This window comes from Nyctereutes procyonoides, unplaced genomic scaffold, assembly GCF_905146905.1.
Source record: "Nyctereutes procyonoides isolate TBG_1078 unplaced genomic scaffold, NYPRO_anot_genome, whole genome shotgun sequence".
In the NCBI taxonomy this organism is placed as follows: Eukaryota; Metazoa; Chordata; class Mammalia; order Carnivora; family Canidae; genus Nyctereutes; species Nyctereutes procyonoides.
Genome location: NW_026575139.1, coordinates 1,333,633 through 1,353,341, shown reverse-complemented (window position 1 = coordinate 1,353,341; position 19,709 = coordinate 1,333,633). Strand labels below are relative to the sequence as shown.

The following is a 19,709-nucleotide window of genomic DNA, read 5'->3' as shown; positions in this document are numbered from 1 at the left end:
TTTCCTTGAAGGAAAAGCTTTTATCCTTTTACCATCTAATTAATATGATGTTAGCTGTGGGCTTCACATATATGGCCTTTTTATCAAGATATGTTCTTTCAATGCCTAATTTACTGTTGAGTTTTCATCATGAATGGATATTAACTTTTGTCAGGAGTTTTTTTGGATTCTTTTTCTGTCATAATCCCAGAGTCCTCGGATTGAGCCCCAAGTTGGGGCTCCCTGCTCAGCTGGGAGGCTGCTTCTCCCTCTGCCCCTCCCCCTGCTCGTGCTATTTCTCTCTCTCTCTCAAATGAATAAATAAAGTATTTTTTAAAAAATTTATTTTTAAGTAATCTCTATACCCAACATGGGACTCAAACTCACAACACCTGAGATCAAGAGTCTTATGCTATACCTTCTGAGCCAGCCAAGCACCCCTAGATTTTTTTTAATTTAAGGACTTCATGTAAAGGAAACATCAAACTAAATATACTGAGTTTACCTCTATTGTAATTTAACAAACATCAGATATTTCCATCTGTTGTATGAGTTTATAGTCTGATGGGGGAAATAGAAGTTTCTTTTTGCTTTGTGTTATGATTGTTTATTTGCATGAGTGTGTATTAGTTTAGGTTGAGTTATACTGTGGTAACATATACACAGCCGATATCTTAATGGTTTGACACAGTAACAACCCTTGTTTACACAATTTCCCTCAATGCTCATTGGCTTCATGAAGATTGTCTTCACTGCCCAGGCCAGTTTGGGCCTGTGGCCTTGTCTTTGGGCAATGCTCAGGATTGAGAAAAGCAGAAAATGGTTTGTGGAGTCAAGCACTGGAAGTTAATGCTTCTGATGGGAGTGACCTGTCAAATTCACTTGTATGTTATTGGCTAAACTTAAGCACATGGCTCTGCCAGCCAACTCAAGTGAAGGAAGAGTAGAAGTCAGTGGAATCCTCTACAAACTCAGAAGCAAGAGCCAATCTGGTGGATAACAGTATTGTCTACAAGAAGGTAGCATTACAGGTAGATACAAAGTACATCTGGAGCAGGAAGGAAAAGAAAAAAAAATCTGATGAGATGCAGGAAGAGTGATGGAAGGCTTCATAAAGATGGTGACAAATGTTCCAAAGGTAAGGGAATGAGTAAGGTTTTCTTAGGTTTGAAGAGAAGAAAGCTCAAACTGAGTAGGGTTTTCTTAGGTTTGAAGAGAAGCAAGCTCAAACTGAGGGACCATGCTAGAGAATAGTAGATAATATAGCTGGAAAGGAGGAATAGATAGATCACAGGGGCTCAAATTTATTTCCCATTCATTCAGCAACAGTGTATTGCACGGCTACTCAGTGGTAGTCCCTACTCCCAAATTCTGGGAATATTTGATAATGAACAAAGCAGATAAAAATCCTTGTCCTTCTGAAGGTTACATCTAGTGGATGCTAAGGAGTCACTCTTTTATTCTAAGTAGGTTGGAGTAAGAGTAAGCAATGGTATAAACTGGATGCCTATGCATTTATTTTTAAGGTTTTTTTTTTTTTTTTGTTGTTGTTGTTGTTTATTTGAGAGAGAGCACAAGCAGGTGGAGAGGGAGGGAGAGGGACAAGCAGCCTCTCCGATGAGCCGGGAGCCCGATGTGGGGCTCAATCTTGGGACTCGGGAGTCATGACCTGAGCTTAGTTAACCAGATTCTTAACAGACTGACCCATCCAGGTGCCCTGATACTTATGCATCTTAAGATTCTTTTAATAGTCCTATTTTATGTGTAATAGAAGACAGTTGATTTGCACATAAGTTAATATTTTGTCCATTTGATTATGTCTCACTCTAGAAAACTTAATGCATGAAAAGTTGAATTTATAAAACATATAAATTAGGAAATATGTTTATAATACGAAAGCTTTTTTCTTTTTTTAAGAGTTTGTTTATTCATGAGAGACACACACACACACACAGAGGCAGAGACACAGGCAGAGGGAGAAGCAGGTTCCATGCAGGGAGCCCGATGTGGGACTCGATCCTGGGTCTCGAGGATTATGCCCTGGGCTGAAGGCAGCGCTAAACCACCGAGGTTGCCCTTTTTTTTTTTTTTTTTTTTTTAAGATTTTATATATTCATTCATGAGAGAGACAGTGAGAGAGAGGCAGGGATATAGGCAGAGGGAGAAGCAGGCCTCCATGCAGGGAACCCTATGTGGGACTCAATCCTGGGACTCCAGGATCACTCCCTAGGCCGAAGGCAGGCACCAAACTGCTGAGCCACCCAGGTGTCCCTACAAAAGCTTTCTTAATCCAAATTTCGGCTAGTAGCTTAATATTAATGACCGTATTTTCATTGTGTAAATAGTAAAGCCACTTGACACATAGCTTATGGAGACAGAGATTTTGTTTTTATGCACTGCTGTTTCTAGTACCCAAAACAGAGCCTGACACATACATATACATATATGAAATCTACTATATGTCATCACATCAGTAAATATTTGAATAAATGGATAGAAAAAAAGTTCTATTTGGAAGATAGAAAAGAGAAATTTTCCGTAATCTAACCATCTGACGCTATAATGATAGTATTGTGTTACCATGTAATAATCATTCTAATATTAAGTTCTTGTTCTGTGCCAGCTGCTGTTGTAAGATCTAAGGAATAATAAATTACCTGTTTTTGTGAAACCTAAATCTCATTTGGAAATAAACATATAACAAACATCCTAATAATAATAATAATAATAATAATAATAATAATAATTGTTACTATTGTAAGATTTATTTGAGAGTGAGAGTGCATACATGTTTTTGTGGGCTGGAGAGCATAGGAACAGGGGGAGAGAATCTTCAGTAGGCTCCCTGCTGAGCTTGGAGCCTGATGGGAGGCTTGATCCCATGATCCATGAGAACAGAAAACAAGAGTGGATACTTAACCAACTGAACCACCCAAGCGCCCCACCAAAATTCTTTTAAAACCCTAGTCCAGTTGATTTACGAAATTTGAATGACAGCAGCACGTGTTTTGTTTACAAGTGTACCTGCTTTGTGTGAAGTCCTATTGCCATAACTTAGTTGCTGTTTTAGATTTTTCTTTGATAAACAGATCCTCATTTATAAATAGGCTATTTCTCCAAAGTTCTTTTTTTTTCTTTTTTAAGATTTTATTTATTCATGAGAGACACAGAGAGAGAGTGAGTGAGAGAGAGAGGCAGAGACACAGGCAGAGGAAGAAGCAGGCTCCACACAGGGAGCCTAATGCGGGACTCGATCCCGGGTCTCCAGGATCACACCCCGGGCTGAAAGCAGCGCTAAACCACTGGGCCATCGGGGCTACCTCAAAGTTCTTATTTGGAAATTAGAATCCTTTTTGTTATAGGAATAGTACCACAAATTACTTAGATTTGTAACTGGTTCATAAAAGCCCACTTTACTTAAAATATACATTTACAATAAAAACATAAAAATTGTTTGCATACAGTGTTACATGATAAACAGAAGTGAACCTATCCTAAAACCTGGTATGTGAAGGAGAAATATTTAATTAGAGGAATATGAGAAAGTAGATGGGGAAAAAAAAAAGAGAGAAAGTAGATGGAGGTTAACAGGGAAATTCTGTAAACCATCTTTGAAGACTTCAGAAGCTAATGGCACAAATTCGTAAGCTTTCACGTTAAAACACTTGTTTTTCCTTTTTCCTTGGTATGTGTATTATGATGTAGTTTTTTTATGTTTATCAGCTGGATTCAGGCTTGTTTTGATTTATAGGTAGTGAGAGAGCAGAAGAAAGAAGGGACATTTTCCTGGATTAAAAGAGAAAAGAATGAAGATTTCAAGTGTATGTATGGGTGTTGGGAGAGAGAGAGAGAGAGAGAGAGAGAGAGAGAGAGCAGTGCCCTGAAAGGCAGGCAGTGGGCCATGGCATCCTTTGAGCATGTGTGGGGCAAAAGGCAGCATGAGGCAGCTGAATGCTTATACATATACACGTTGGGTGTTTGTAATTCTAGTACATTTGTATTTAATAAGGTTAGAAGTATATGTGATATATTTTATGGAGCATATTGAGTACTTTATTCATCTAACAAGTATTTACCAAAGACCACATAGTCTGGCTGGTTTCTTCTTTTTTTAAGTTTTAATTCCAGTTAACATACAGTGTTATATTAGTTTCAGGGGTACAATATAGTGATTAATTTATCCCATACATGACCCGGTGTTCATTGAGACAAGTGTGTGCTTTAATCCTTGTCACCTATTTCCCCCATTCTTCTATCTACCTCTTCCCCAGTAACCATCAGTTCTTTATAGTTAAGGGTCTGTTTTTTGGTTTGTCGCACTCTTTTTTTCCCCTTTGCTCATTTGTTTTGTTTCTGAAATTCCACATATGAGGGACACCTGGGTGGCTCAGCAGTTGAGCGTCTGCCTTCAGCTCAGGTCCTGATCCCAGGATCCAGAATTGAGTCCTGCATCGGGCTCCCTGTGAGGAGCCTGCTTCTCCCTTTGCCTATGTCTCTGCGTGTCTCTCTCTCTCTCTCTCTCTCTCTCTCTCTCTCTCTCTCTCTCTCTCTCCCCCCCCCTCTGTCTCATGAATAAATAAATAAATCTTTAAAAAAAAATTCCACATGAGTGAAATCATACAGTATTTGCCTTCCTGACTTTGCTTAGCATTACACCCTCTAGATCCATCCATATTGCAAATGGCAAGATTTCATTCCCTTTCTTTTCATTCCTTTTTTATGGGTGAATAATATTCCATTGTGTGTATGTGTGTGCCTCCTTTTAAAATTTGTTTGTTTGTTTGTTTATTTATTTAGTGAGCATGAGAGGGGGATGGGCAGAGGTAGAGGGAGAAGCCGACTCCCTGCTGAGCAGGGAGCCCAACATGTAGCTCAATCCCAGGATCCTGAGATCATGACCTGAGCTGAAGGCAGACACTTAACTGACTGAGGTATCCAGGCACACCTGTATCTCCTTTATTCATCAATCAATGGACATTTGGGCTGTTTCCATATTTTGGCTGTTGTAAGTAATGCTACTATAAACATAGGGATGCATGGATGTCTTTCAAGTAGTGCTTTTGTATTTTTGTATTTTGAGTGTAAATACCCAGTAGTGTGGATCATAGGGTAGTTCTGTTTTCAGCTTTCTGAGGAACCTCCAGCCTATTCTCCAGTGTCTGCACCAGTACTCATTCCCACCAACAGTGCATGAAGGTTCCCCTTTCTTTTTTAAAGATTTTTATTTATTTATTCATGAGAGACACAGAGGGGGGGGGGGCAGAGACACAGGCAGAGGGAGAAGCAGGTTCCATGCAGGGAACCCAACATGGGACTCGATCCTGGGACTCCAGGATCACGCCCTGGGCCGAAGGCAGGTGCCAAACCGCTGAGCCACCCAGGGATCCCCAAGGTTCCCCTTTCTCCATATCCTTGCCAACACCTGTTGTTTCTCGTGTTGTTGATTTTAGCCTTCTGACAGGTGTGAGGTGATACCACATTGTGGTTTTAATTCGCACTTCCCTGATGATGAGTGATAATGAGCTTCATTTCTGTATGTCTTTGGAGAAATGTCTTTTTTTTTTTTAAGATTTTATTTTTTCATGAGAGAGAGAGACGGGGGGGTGGGTGGGGGTGGGTAGAGACATAGGCAGAGGGAGAAGCAGGCTTCTCACAGGACTCGATCCCAGACCCGGGGTTCACACCCTGAGCCGAAGGCAGGCGCCTAACCACTGAGCCACCCAAGCGTCCCTTTCTTTGGATTTCTTACTAAAAAGTGATGTGGCCTTGAATAAATCACAAAAGTATCCTCCTCTGGTCAAGGATCATATGTGCAGATGCATTTAGTAGCTTACGGAGAAGTTATATTCTTTAAGACAGTAAAGCAGTATTGTTACTCCTATTTTATGTTGTAGCCACATACAGAAAATACCTCATTTTCTTCTGAACATCTACTTCAACCCTTGATATTTTTCTTCTTAGGATTTGCTTGTTTTCCTTATAAATTTAGATTATATAGGCAAATTCCTTTAAAGTGCTAGATGCATTAAGATTACAATTTAAAGCAGTAATGTTTAGTTTTTTCAACTAGGGGCTCTTAAAATTTGGCAAGTACCATGTGTTCTCTCATTTCCTTATTTCTGTATATGTTATATTGTAGCACACGTCACATGGAGATGGGCGGCAAGAAGTTACCTCTCGCACTGGGCGCTCTGGAGCTAGGTGTAGAAACTCTATAGCTTCCTGTGCTGATGAACAACCTCACATCGGAAACTACAGACTATTGAAAACAATCGGCAAGGGGAATTTTGCAAAAGTGAAATTGGCAAGACACATCCTTACAGGCAGAGAGGTAAATATTAAGTCTAATTTCTGTTAAAACACTTGCTCTCTTTAAGTTCATGTGAGAGAAAGAGGAAGATAATGTATGTATTTGGGTTAATTTCTAAGCTTTTTAAATATTGTTTTTAAGAACAAGAAACTTACATACTAATTATCTGGGAATTGTTTTGCTTTCCCATTTCTTTAAATGAAGTGTAAGTATTGCATTGAGTTTGAATGAGTTTTAAAAATGGGTAGTGTTTTTTTATTTTTTTTCAGTGTAAACCTCTGCCATCAAGAGTAAAAATTGTTCTGAGCTTCATGTGTAAGTTCAGTGGACTTGCAAATCAGTAATGTTTTTTATAGATTTCTGTCTTCCAGAAGTTTCTTCATTTCCCCAAATAAACTTCTTTCATAGCTATGTTTTTTATTAGTTGTTGTGTAGGAAGGTATATGCTTTCCTAACCTTTGTGGTGATTGACTTTCTGCTTAATGATATTCTGTATTTATCAAGAATACCTTGGTTAAAAATACTAAATTGACTCCCTCATCTTCTATGTATGCAATGCAGAACCTGTTTTGCTTCTTTGACTTTTTCCATTTAGATCTTTATGCCTGCTCTTCCCTCTGCCTGAAATACATTTCACCCTTTTGTGTAGGGATCGCTTCTGGGAAGGAGTTGTTGACAGATTCCCTTTTCCCAGGCATGGGACTCAGATTAGATTAAAAATCCTGATACTGGACGCCTGGATGGCTCAGCGGTTGAGTGTCTGCCTTTGTTTGGCCCAGGGCGTGATCCTGGATTCCCCGGATCAAGTCCCACATCGGGCTTCCTGCAGGGAACCTGCTTCTGCCTCTGCCTCTCTCTCTCTGTCTTTCATGAATAAATAAATAAAATCTTAAAAAGAAAAATCCTGATACTTCTCATATAGCATGCTTTACATTATATTGGAACTGCTTATTTACCCATCTTCCTCCTCCAGGCTTTAGGGTAGATGGTCCACACTTTTTTTTTTTTTTAAGATTTTATTTATTTATTCATGAGAGACACAGAGAGAGGCAGAGACACAGGCAGAGGGAGAAGCAGGCTTCATGCAGGGAGCCCAATGTGGGACTCGATCCCGGGACTCCAGGATCATGCCCTGGGCTGAAGGTGGCGCTAAACTGCTGAGCCACCCAGGGATTCCCCCAGATGTCCATACTTAACAGGGTGTTTGGCACACAGTAGGTGGTTAATGTTGAATGATTGTAATGGTTCTTTTGAAGCAAGCTTTTTATTTTATTTTATTTATTTATTTATTTATTTATTTATTTATTTATTTATTTTTAAATTTTTTTTTACGATAGTCATACAGAGAGAGAGAGAGAGAGAGAGAGAGAGAGAGAGAGAGAGAGAGAGGCAGAGACACAGGCAGAGGGAGAAGCAGGCTCCATGCACCGGGAGCCTGACGTGGGATTCGATCCCAGGTCTCCAGGATCGCGCCCTGGGCCAAAGGCAGGTGCCAAACCGCTGCGCCACCCAGGGATCCCGAAGCAAGCTTTTTAAAGAAATGTTTTCCCTGTATGAGAGCCTCCTAATAGGTATGCCAAGACAGTGTTACAGATGTGTCATAGTATTGATTCTTGCAGCCCACCATGCCTGGGACTGCTGGAACAAGACCCTGGGCCAGCCATTCGGTCACTAAGCAGCCTCTGTTTGCTGCAGTGTGCCTTACAGATATTCTCATTTTCTGTGTGTGCTTGGAGTTGAAGAAGGTTGGGAAGTACAGGTCTACACTCCCTGGAGTTACAGACTTTAAAAGTTTGCCTCTTCACGTTTCATGTCAACTTTCACGTGACAAATCCCTATTTAGTACTCCTTGTTGAGATACCTGGGTTGCTTTTAGAGTCAGGATACAGCATGTGTGGGTGGGGCTTTCCTTGCTGTCCTTAAGTAAAGCTTTTTGAAACAGGGCAAAACCGCTTTAGTTTAAAAAAACAAAAAACAAAACCTCTTTAGTTTAGTCCCCACCAGTTCTAAGTAGTTACTCTCCCAATTTCCTTAGAAGGACAGCTGGTGGGTTGGGAGACAATGGGACAGATGGACCCTCTTCCCTACTCTCCCGAGCTGCAGTTTGGCCTACTGTGTATATTAGATCTAGTAGGTTCTCTCTCTGGAAAGACTTGAATCTGATTAGCAGAATGGCTTAATTTAAAATTGTTTGTTTTTAACTTTAAACAATTCTTGGGTTGTTTTTTTTTTTTCTCCCCTATTGTAGGTATTACCCAGAATCATGGAAAATGTAAAGATATTTCTACTTTACAGAAATTCATTATGTAGGAAGTACAAGTTCCTTGAAATTTTTCTCTTTATTTTTATTTTATTTTTTAAAAAAGATTTTTATTTATTTATTCATGAGAGAGAGAGGTAGAGAGACTGGCAGAGACATAGGCAGAGGGAGGAGAAGCACGCTCCATGCAAGGAGCCCGACGCAGGACTCAATCCTGGGACTCTGGGGATCACGCCCTAAGCCAAAGGCAGACGCTCAACCACTGAGCCACCCCAGTGTCCCAAAATTTCTCTCTTTAAAGAGGATCACTAAAAAAAAAATAATAATAATAAAAAAAATAATAAAGAGGATCACTTTCAGCAGTTTGGTGTAGATTCCCAGTTTTTTGTATAAATAGTAACTTTTTGTTTACTTTAACAAAAAGAGACTCGTGGACATAATGGTAATTTTCTTAGCAACATACTTGACCATGTCTGCATCTTAGTGCTCATAGATCTGACACATTCTATTTCCAGTGTGTGCTGGTGCCATGGTTTATCCCCTATTGGTGGATATTGAGTGGTTTCTGATTTTTTATGCTCCTGTAAACATTTGCAGTGAACATTCCTTAACATAACTCTTTACTCTTGAAAAGAGTGTTTCTGTAGAGTAAATTCCTAGAAGTGGGTGTTCTGGGTCAAAAAAGATGAATATTTGACATTGTAATAGGTACTGCTAAATTACTTTTGAGAAAATGTCAGAGTACTTTATTCTACCAGATTGAATGAGAGTATCCATTTTTCTGTACCCTTACTAATACAATGTAGATAATTTTTACCTGAACAAAAAATTATGTTTTTTAATGCTTGCTTCCTTTTAATAACTAGATTGATGACATTTTCATGTATTTTGTTACTCATATTTGCTTTTATTTTTTTTGTATATTTTTTTATTGGAGTTCGATTTGCCAACATATAACACCCAGTGCTCATCCCGCCTAGTGCCCCCCCTCAGTGCCCGTCACCCAGTCAGCCCATCCCCCCACCCACCTCCCCTTCCACTACCCCTTGTTCGTTTCCCAAAGTTAGGAGTCTCATGTTCTGTCTCCCTCTCTGATATTTCCCACTCATTTTCTCTCCTTTCCCCTTTAATCCCTATCACTATTTATATTCCCTAAATGAATGAAACGGTATAATGTTTGTCCTTCTCCAATTGACTTACTTCACTCAGCGTAATACCCTCCAGTTCTATCCACGTTGAAGCAAATGGTGGGTATTCGTTTCTAATGGCTGAGTAATACTCCATTGTATATATAGACCACATCTTCTTTATCCATTCATCTTTCGGCTCCTTCCACAGTTTGGCTATTGTGGACATTGCTGCTATGAACATTGGGGTGCAGGTGTCTCAGTTTTTCACTCCATCTGTATCTTTAGGGTAGTAGTGCAATTGCTGGGTCTTAGGGTAATTCTATTTTTAACTCTCTGAGGAAACTTCATATTTGCTTTTAAAATAAGTTTCCCATTTGTATCCTTTATCCATTTTTTAAAAAAGATTTATTTATTCATTCATTCATTCATTCATTCATTCATTCATGAGAAACAGAGAGAGGCAGAGGAGACAGAGAAACAGGCTCCATGTAGGGAGCCCAATGTGGGACTCATTCCTAAGACCCTGGGATCATGCCCTGAGCCAAAGGCAGACGTTCAACCAGTGAGCCACTCGGGTGTCCCCGTTTTTTTCTATTTTAAATCTTACTGATTGGGGCACCTGGGTGGCTCAATCAGTTAAGCATCCAACTTGTGGTTTTGTCTCAGGTCATGATCTCATGGTTGTGGAATTGAACTCCACTTCAGTCTCTGTGCTCAGCGTGGACTCTTCTTCAGATTCTCTCTCTCTCTCAAATAAATAGATTAAATTCTTTAAAGATAAATAAATCTGGGACACTTAGGTGGCTTAGCGGTTGAGCATCTGCCTTTGGTTCAGGGTGTGATCCCAGAGTTCCGGGATCGAGTCCCACATCGGGCTCCCTATGAGGAGCCTGCTTCTCCCTGTGCCTGTGTCTCTGCCTCTCTCTCTCTCTGTCTCTCATGAATAAATAAATAAAATCTTTCCTCCCCCCAAAATTGTAATGATTTAAACCTATTACGTTTCATGCATCAGTCTGATCTGTTGGGTTTCATAACTTGGTGAGAAAGGTTTACTTTTTTTCCAAGATCTAAAAAAATGGTTTTGTATCTTCTTCAAACACTCCTGTGGCTCCCGTTTGAATGTTTTCATTCATTTGTTATATGTTTTGGGGAATTAGTATGAAGTGTAGCGAATCAAACTTTTTTTTCCCATGTAGATTACTGCTTATCCTGGGATCATCTATCCTTTCCCCCAGTTGAAGATACCTGCTTTATCACATGCCATATTCCCATATATGTCTTTTTGTTTCTCTGATCTATTAGTCTCGTACCCATACTGTGGGAGTTTTATTACTGCTGCTTTGAATTGTACCTTTTGATATTTTAGAGTAAGTTAAATGCTCTGCAGATTATTATTTTTTAAAAACTTCATACCTCATCTTGCCATATACTGTGTTAGACTAATTTTAGAATCAAGATACCATGTTTCAAAAATAGTCTTACTGGAAATTCAATAAGATTAATTTCGATTGGAATCAACTGGGGGAACTGGGTGGCTCAGTGGTTGAGCATCTGCCTTTGCCTCAGGTCGCAATCCTGGGGTCCTGGGATTGAGTCCCACGTTGGGCTCCCCATGGGGAGCCTGCTTCTCCCTCTGCCTATGTCTCTGCCTCTCTCTCTGTGTCTCTTATGAATAAATAAATAAAATCTTTCAAAAAAAAATAAAGAATTAACTGAATTTATAAACTGATCTGGGGGAAATTTGCTATTTTTTTTTTTTAAATTTTATTTATTTATTTATGATAGTCACAGAGAGAGAGAGAGGCAGAGACACAGGCAGAGGGAGAAGCAGGCTCCATGCACCGGGAGCCCAATGTGGGATTCGATCCCGGGTCTCCAGGATCGCGCCCTGGGCCAAAGGCAGGCGCCAAACCGCTGCGCCACCCAGGGATCCCCGAAATTTGCTATTTTAATGACATCAAGTCCTATATAGGAATATGAAGTGTGCTCAGTTTTGTTTTCAGGCTTTATAATTTTCTTCATCTACATTTTACATAATTCTTTTTTCTTTTTTAAGATTTTTTTTTTTTATTATTCATAAGAGACACACACACAGAAAGAGTTAGGATCATCCCTGGGCTGAAGGCGGCGCTAAACCTGGGCCACTGGGCTTCCCGGTTTTGCATAATTCTTAAGTTCATTCCCAGGTATTTTAAAATTTTTATTGCTGATGTGAATGGCATTTTTTCCTTAGCTGTTATGAATAATAAAATAACATTTGTATAATATCTTGTATCTGACCACCCTTTGAACTCACTCTCATTTTGGACATCAAAATTAAGCAAATTATATTATTTTAAAAATTACACATCATTTTTTCCTTTGAAGTACAGTTCTCTGAATTCTAACACATTTATAGATTCACGTTATCACCACTGTGTTCAAGATACACAGAAGAGTAGATACAGCTGTCAGACCATGCTGTTTTTTAAAGGATGGGCAAAATATCAGCATGTTTATGTGTGAATGGGAATAATCTGACAGAAAGGGGGAAAGTGGTTCGGGGGGGAGAGATTTGAGTGGGTGAGAGAGGGTGGTGGAAGTGTTGTCCTTGATAATGTGGACAGTTCTTACATGGAAACAGGAAAAAGGTAGAGGGCACTGGCATTGGTGCAGCTCAGGGCTCTGTATGCTGGTGTGGGAGCTCGTGGAGGTTTTCTTCTCTTTGCAGCTATTTTTTCAGTAAAAGGGAAAAAGCAAGATCATCAGCTAAGAGTGTGATTACCAAGGAGACAGGAGATATTAGAAATGTGAGAAGTTACAGTAATTCCTGGGCAAGCAGGAGACTTAATCGATTGGAAGAATGTGGTAGAATTGCCAGGTGGCCTGAAGGCTTCCCTGAGGTTAGTGATCGTGGATTTAAAGTGGAAATAGGGCGGCCCCGGTGGTGCAGCGGCTTAGTGCTGCCTGCAGCCTGAGGTGTGATCCTGGAGACCCGGGATCGAGTCCCATGTTGAGCTCCCTGCATGGAGCCTGCTTCTCCCTCTGCCTGTGTCTCTGCCTCTCTTTCTCTTTGTGTCTCTCATGAATAAATAAATAAAATCTTTAAAAATAAATAAATAAATAAATAAATAAATAAATAAATAAATAAATAAATAAATAAATAAAAATAAAGTGGGAATAGGCAGCATGGCTGGAAATTACTCCAGCAACATGCAGGTACCCAGACACAGGCATAGCATTTATACGTATTGGGATTTTTGTCACACTAAGTGTAGTGAATAGGAACAGCAGCGGCATTGATTGGGAATACCTCAGGGAGTGATTGCAGGACTATAGATTTGAGTAGGAAATATCTTGAGAGGGAAAACAAACCATAAGAAGGTGGTAGGACCAGTGGATTATGGATCCTGGAGAGTTTAGACAGTTATTGGAGCTCTAGACAGAGGGGAGGAGGAAAAGTGGAGGAGGTGATTAGAGAGTGGGAAGCCCAAATTAAGGTCAGAAAGGAGTTTTCCAGTACTGGTAATTCCAGAGATTGGAGAATATAAGTGGCTTAAGTGTGTGACTTCTTTTTTCCACTCCAGAAGCTTTGTAGACTCTTGATATTTATCCTTGCTATTCAGAAATTTCATAGTGAGGTACCAGGGAGTTCGTGTACATTGATTGTTCTTGGTTGTTCATTGAACCCTTTTAATTTGGAGATTCTTGTCTTTCAGTTCTAGAGAATTTTCTCATTTTATTATTTAAAAATTTTCATTCTGGGCAGCCCGGGTGGCTCAGCCGGTTTAGTGGCGCCTGCAGCCCAGGGCGTGATCCTGGAGACCCCGGATCGAGTCCCATGTTGGACTCCCTGCATGGAGCCTGCTTTTCCCTCTGCCTATGTCTTTGACTTTCTCTCTCTCCGTTTCTCTCATGAATAAATAAATAAAATATTTTTAAAAATAAAAAATAAAATAAAGAAAAATCTTCATTCTGTAATTCTTACAATCAGAGACTGGGACTCTTGGAAAAGAACCTTGACTTTTTTGAGAAAAAATCTGTTCTCCATATATATGTGTTTCTATTTTATTTTCTGGGCTGTGTCCTTAATTTCTTTTTTCTGTTAAATTTGTGTGTTTGTGTATCCTGGTGTATCCCCCCCTCCTTCCTCCCAGCTCTTCTGATTATTTTTCTGTGTAATATGCAGTGCTGGGGTTATGAATGCTGTTTGTTTTGTTAACTCCCTGTGAGAGTAGTAAAGGCTTTCCTCTTTTTTTTTTTTTTTTTTTAATAGATTTTGCTCCCTGAACCATGTTTTTCTCTGGGGTCCTTTCTTAGCAACTGTTATACAGAGCCTTTCTTTGGAATCTGATAATCTCTCTGGTCATCTGTTTGCATTTCAGGTAGAGCCCTCAGAAGCTGATCAAAACCTGGGTTTATATATGTAGGATATGTTTGACCACACAGCTTTCCTGCTGGGAGTTGTCTGGTGGTTTTATTTTATTGTAGTTCGCTAGATATGTCTAGATCTCTTCTCTGAGGCCATTCCTTTTCTATAGATAAGAATCCTTTCTTCTGCCTAGGAGAAGCTGGTGGCCCAACTCAAGTTCTCAGTGGTAATCTGACACTTAATTTCCCCTTTTTCATCTCCAGGCCTGTCCTCTGCTGGGTTCATTGACCTTGAATCTCATCGTCTCCACAGAAAACATTTTTAGTGTCTACAGAACCAGTGGTTTATTGGCTGGACTGGAGAGCAGCAGACATTCTATATACAGACCTGTGACCTTGCAATTAGCCCAGTAGTTCCACTGTTGCCTCTGGTGCCTCCCAACTTCCCAAGTTTGGAGCCCTTCCCAAGTTGTGCTAGGCAAATCATGTTTCTGGTTATGATTTTCTCTGCTCTCTTTGAGAAAATTATTGAACTGTCTTTTCCACTGTTGTCTTTTCACCTTGTTACTATGCTGTTGTGCCTGTATGCCTTTACTGTCTGTCCTCCACGTTTAACTGGATGTGAGCTGTTAACCTGCTCATATCTGTGTCCTGTCGCCTGCACTGGAGGAGATACCAGAGAGTAGGAAGGGGAAGGATTGGATCTGGCACCTCATTCACCATTTGTTATTGAGTAAGAAGGATAAGCTGTACTTCTTCATTCTGAGATGTGCTCAACTTCTTGGGACTTTAGATGAATTGTTTTATATTTTAGCCACAACTTTGTGTGTGTGTGTGTGTGTGTGTGTGTGTGTGTGTGTGTGTGTGTGTGATTGTCTTCACATAGACTAGAGAGGAAAAAATATCACACACTTAAAATATTCTGAATACCATTTTTATCTTTGTATATTCTCTGTACTCATATATATGGTTTTCACCATATTTTTTATCATAATTTTGTTTTATGGTTTTTCTCCCTCAGAATTACATGCTGAGCAGTGCTCTATGCCAGTGCATGGTCATCGTAGCAGGTTTAGTAGTTGTGCACGGTTGCACTGAGTAGAACAGTTCCCAAATTCATTGTGTCTCAGGATGACTTTAAACTTTTAAAATATCAGGCTCCCAAAAAGCCTTTGTTTCCATGGGTTTTATATATTGATATTTATCATATTAGAAGTTAACACTAAGAAATTTAAAATATTAACTCATTTAAAATAATAACAGACCTATTACATTTAATATAAGTTACATATTTTATGGAAAAAAGCCCTATTGTTCCAAACAAATTACCGAGAAGAGTGACAGTGTTTAAATTTTTTTCGCAAATCTCATTAGTGTTGGTCTTAATAGAAAGTAGCTGGGTTTTCATATATTCCTCTACATTTAAGTTATGTCAGTATACTGTTTTGGTTGAAGTTTATGAGAAAAATCTGGCCCCATACAAACAATATAACTAGAAAAGAGAGGAGTATCTTAATTTCCTTTTTGGAAAATTGCAAGTATTGTTCTTTGATATTATATTAAAACTCAGCAAGTAATAATTTGGTGGCAGGAGGGGACAATGATTAATGCAGTGTTTATTCAAAACTATAGTGACTGACAAAAATTATTAATACCCAGAATAATTTGCTTCATTTGGAAACTAATAGTAGTAGATTTGGAGGTGAGTGGGCAGAAGGGTGAAAGAGCACCTCCTATTCCACTAACAGATAAAATCGAAAAGTATAAAGACGTTCATCTTGCTTTTAGTATAATCTGGAGGTAGAATATTTACAGTTAGTGTGCAGAAAAAAGAGAAAATCTCACCTGAACCCAATTTCTACATATTAAAAATCACTTAATTACACAACTGTTAATACTTTTTTTATTGTGGCAAATATATATAACATGAAATTTACTATTTTAACCATTTTAAGTGTGCAGCTCAGTGGCATTAAGTACATTTGCACTGTTGTGCAACCATCCTCATCACTCATTTCTAGAACAGATAGAGTTGATCTCACTTGCAAATCCTATATTTTCAGATTCACTTCTCACTAAAATTTGTTTGTAATTTCAGAGTCAATACTTGCATTGCTTTTGCAGAACTTGTGGACATGCACAAAGCATCAGAAAGTTTGAATTGCCCAATATGTGTATTCCCAGCTGAGATCCAACAAGGTGATGACACTCTGCCTTGTTTCAGCTTTCATATCATGAGCGAATGCTCTTTTTGTAGTCTTTTTACTCCATGGTTTTTACATTTTTGTGCTTTTTGTCATCAATTTTGCTTTTTAAAATGCCTTCCAAGTGTAGATAGAGCTGAAATAATAGCCAGTGTATCTTTCTTTCTTTTTTTTTTTTAAGAGTTTTATTTATTTGTTCATAAGAGACACAGAGTCAGAGACACAGGCATAGGGAGAAGCAGGCTCCTCGGGAGCCCAATGCGGAACTCAATTCCGGGGCCCCAGGATCATGCTCTGGCCGAAGGGAGGCGCTCAACCACTGAGCCACCCAAGCATCCCAATAGCCAGTCTTTCTTTCTTTCTTTCTTTCTTTCTTTCTTTCTTTCTTTCTTTCTTTCTTTCTTTCTTTCTTTCTTTCTTTCTTTCTTTCTTTCTTTCTTCCTTTCTTTCTTTCTTTCTTTCTTTCTTTCTTTCTTTCTTTCTTTCTTTCTTTCTCTCTCTCTCTCTCTCTCTCTCTTTCCTTTTTTTTTTTTTTTTTTAAGATTTTATTTATTTATTCACAAGAGACACACACACACAGAGAGGCAGAGACACAGGCAGAGGGAGCAGCAGGCTCCATGCAGGGAGCCTGACGCGGGACTCGGTCCCGGGTCTCCAGGACCACACCCCGGGCTGCAGGCGGTGCTAAACTGCTGTGCCCCCGGGGCTGCCCTAGCCAGTGTTTCTAAGTGCAAAGCCATGATGTGCCTGATAGAGAAAACACATTTGTTATATAAGGTTCATTCAGATATGAGTTAGGTTCTGCAGCTGGCTGACAGGTCAATGATAATCAATGATATGTAGTAAATAAGGTGTCCTTAAAAAGAAACACCCATAAATAAAACAAGGTTATATATTGATCAGTTGATGAAAATTTTTATGAGCAGGGTCCCACAGGAACCTAACTGTGTATTTCCTCTAGGAGCAATATTCACAGTGGCTTTGTAGAACCTAAGTACCATATCCAACAACAAACAACTATCTCCGTGTTTGAAAAGAGAAGTCTAAGTTATCTGGTGTTTTCCCCTAGCAGCTATGTGGCGAAAGGTATCAAGTAATCATAGGCTTTCCTAATAGATCAATGATTTTTGATTCACTGTTAATGTTTTCAAGAGGAGAGCCCCAAGAAGCAAATTGAGAGCTCTCTATGCAGGATGGGGTGTGTGGAGACTGCTGTCAGGCACCTGGCTTAGCTTCTTGGTGGCTAGAAGGAAAGTGCCACATATACAGCACAGTGGTTTTCTCAAGGAGGTTTCCCTGGATTGCACTGTTTGGGCACATTAATTTTGCATGTGCCCTGCAACATGGGCTTCAGATTTTTATCTTCATGAAATTGTTTAAAGTCACTTGTCTGTTGAGCAGCCCCAGTGGCTCAGCCAGGGTGTGTCCTGGAGACCCAGGATTGAATCCCACATCAGGTTCCCTTTGTGGAGCCTGCTTCTCCCTCTGCCTGTGTCTCTGCCTCTCTCTGTGTCTCATGAATAAATAAAATCTTAAAAATAAATAAAGTAAATAAGTAAGTAAGTCATTTGTCTCCTGGTGGTACCTCTCCCATTCTCTTTGCCGTTCTGTTTTTATTCTTTAATTGGACCAGCAGGTGGGAGAAGAAGAAAATGTATGGGATCAGTATGCTACCTTTAACTAAATGTCCTCATTGTGGTTATGAGAAACCTTTTCATTTAGTTATTTGTATTCAAGTTCTGTTATGCAGTTTAAAGTGTCAAGGCTTGTTTAAAAACCTTGTCCTTTGTTCCCAATCCGTATTTCCTAATCTTCCAAGATGGCCACTTTCAATGTTTTAAACTAATTTTTTAAAGTTTTTATTTAATTTTGATTTTTTATTTTTTTAAGATTTTATTTATTTATTCATAAGAGACACACAGAGAGACAGAGGTCTAGAAACACAGGCAGAGGGAGAAGCAGGAGCCTGACGTGGGACTCGATCGTGGGATTCCAAGATCACACCCTGGACTGAAGGCAGGCACTAAACCACTGAGCCACCCAGGGATTCCCGAGTTTTTATTTTAAAATCAATTAGTTAGCATACAGTGTTACATTAGTTTCAGGTGTACTATATAAACTGATTCTTTAGGTTTTACCTCTATCTGTAACATGCTTTTAATCTTTAAAAACATTTTTTTTGTTGAAGTATAGTTGATACACAGCACTCTCATATTCTTAGTTTTAGGCATTACCTACCATCTTTTTATGATGGTTATTTAGAGTCATTATTGACTTAAAAAAAAAAACTCTGTTGAAATGTAACACACGTCCAGAAAAAGTGCCCAAATCATAAGTGCACACCTTGATGAATTAGCACAAAAGTAAACATATTTGCATTACCACAACTCAGGGCAAAACTGTACTAAGACTTGAACTCTAGAAGCTTCTTTTTCTCTTCTAATCACCACCCTGCTCTTCTTCCTCAAGGTAACCACTATCTTGATTTCTAACATGGTAGATCATTTTTTGTTTTCTTTAACATTATGCTAATGGAATCATATGGTATATATTTTGTGTCTGCTTTTTTTTTTTTTTTAAGATTTTATTTATTCATTCATGAGAGACACACAGAGAGAGAGACAGGGTGCATGCAGGGAGCCCAACGTGGGACTCAATCCCGGGACTCCAGGATCACGCCCTGGGCTGAAGGCAGATGCTTAACCGCTGAGCCACCCAGGGATCCCTGTGTCTGCTTCTTTTACTGGACTTTATGCTTGTGACATTCTTCCATGTTGTACGTCTTCCATGTGTTGGGCATTATATTTTCATTTGAAGTTTTATTTTGTAGCTACATATTGTAGATGTCCGGCTTGGTCTTTATTGCTGTGGACTGAATTGTGTCTCTCAAAATCATATATTAAATCACTAACCATCAATGTATTTGGAGATAGGGCTTTTGTGGAAGTAGTTAAATTAAATTAGGTCATAAAGGTAGGATCAGTGTCCTTAAAAGAAGAGATACCAGAGAGCTGCTCTCTTTCCACCATGTAAGGATACTATGAGAAGGGGGCCATCTGCAAGCCAAGAGGAAGAGCCTCACCAGGAACTGACCGTGCTAGTCAGACCCTGATCTTGGACTTCCAGCCTTCCAGTCTGTGAGAAAATAAATTTCTGTTGTTTAAGCCACTTAGTCTGTGATATTTTTGTTATGGCAGCCTGAGCTGACTAATAATCCATCCTTCCGGGCTACTGCATCGTCTTAAAGAACTTGGGACCTTTTTGACTTCTCTTATTTTGTGTTTGTGGATGCTTAACGCATGTTGGGAGCAGGATATTAGGACCTTTTGACCAGTAGAAAATTGACAGGAAGTGGAAGATGAGGATATTTATTTCTCTGGTGGGTGTTTGCACAGGTTTGTTGGGCCCTAGGGTGACGTATGTTAGGGGAAGCCCTTCTCATGTATGAGCTGTCTTTATCCCTATTTTGTAATTTT

General features: G+C 39.4%; 1 protein-coding gene across 7 annotated transcripts in view; it reads left to right on the top strand.

Annotated features, from left to right (window-relative positions):
• MARK3 (microtubule affinity regulating kinase 3) overlaps positions 1-19,709 on the top strand; it is a 122,760-nt gene that overhangs the window by 20,903 nt on the left and 82,148 nt on the right. For all 7 annotated transcript variants that reach the window (XM_055303598.1, XM_055303596.1, XM_055303597.1 and 4 more), the window contains exon 2: positions 6,119-6,310. In XM_055303598.1, coding sequence (XP_055159573.1) covers positions 6,119-6,310 — 192 coding nt within the window. The remainder of the gene's footprint in view (positions 1-6,118; positions 6,311-19,709) is intronic.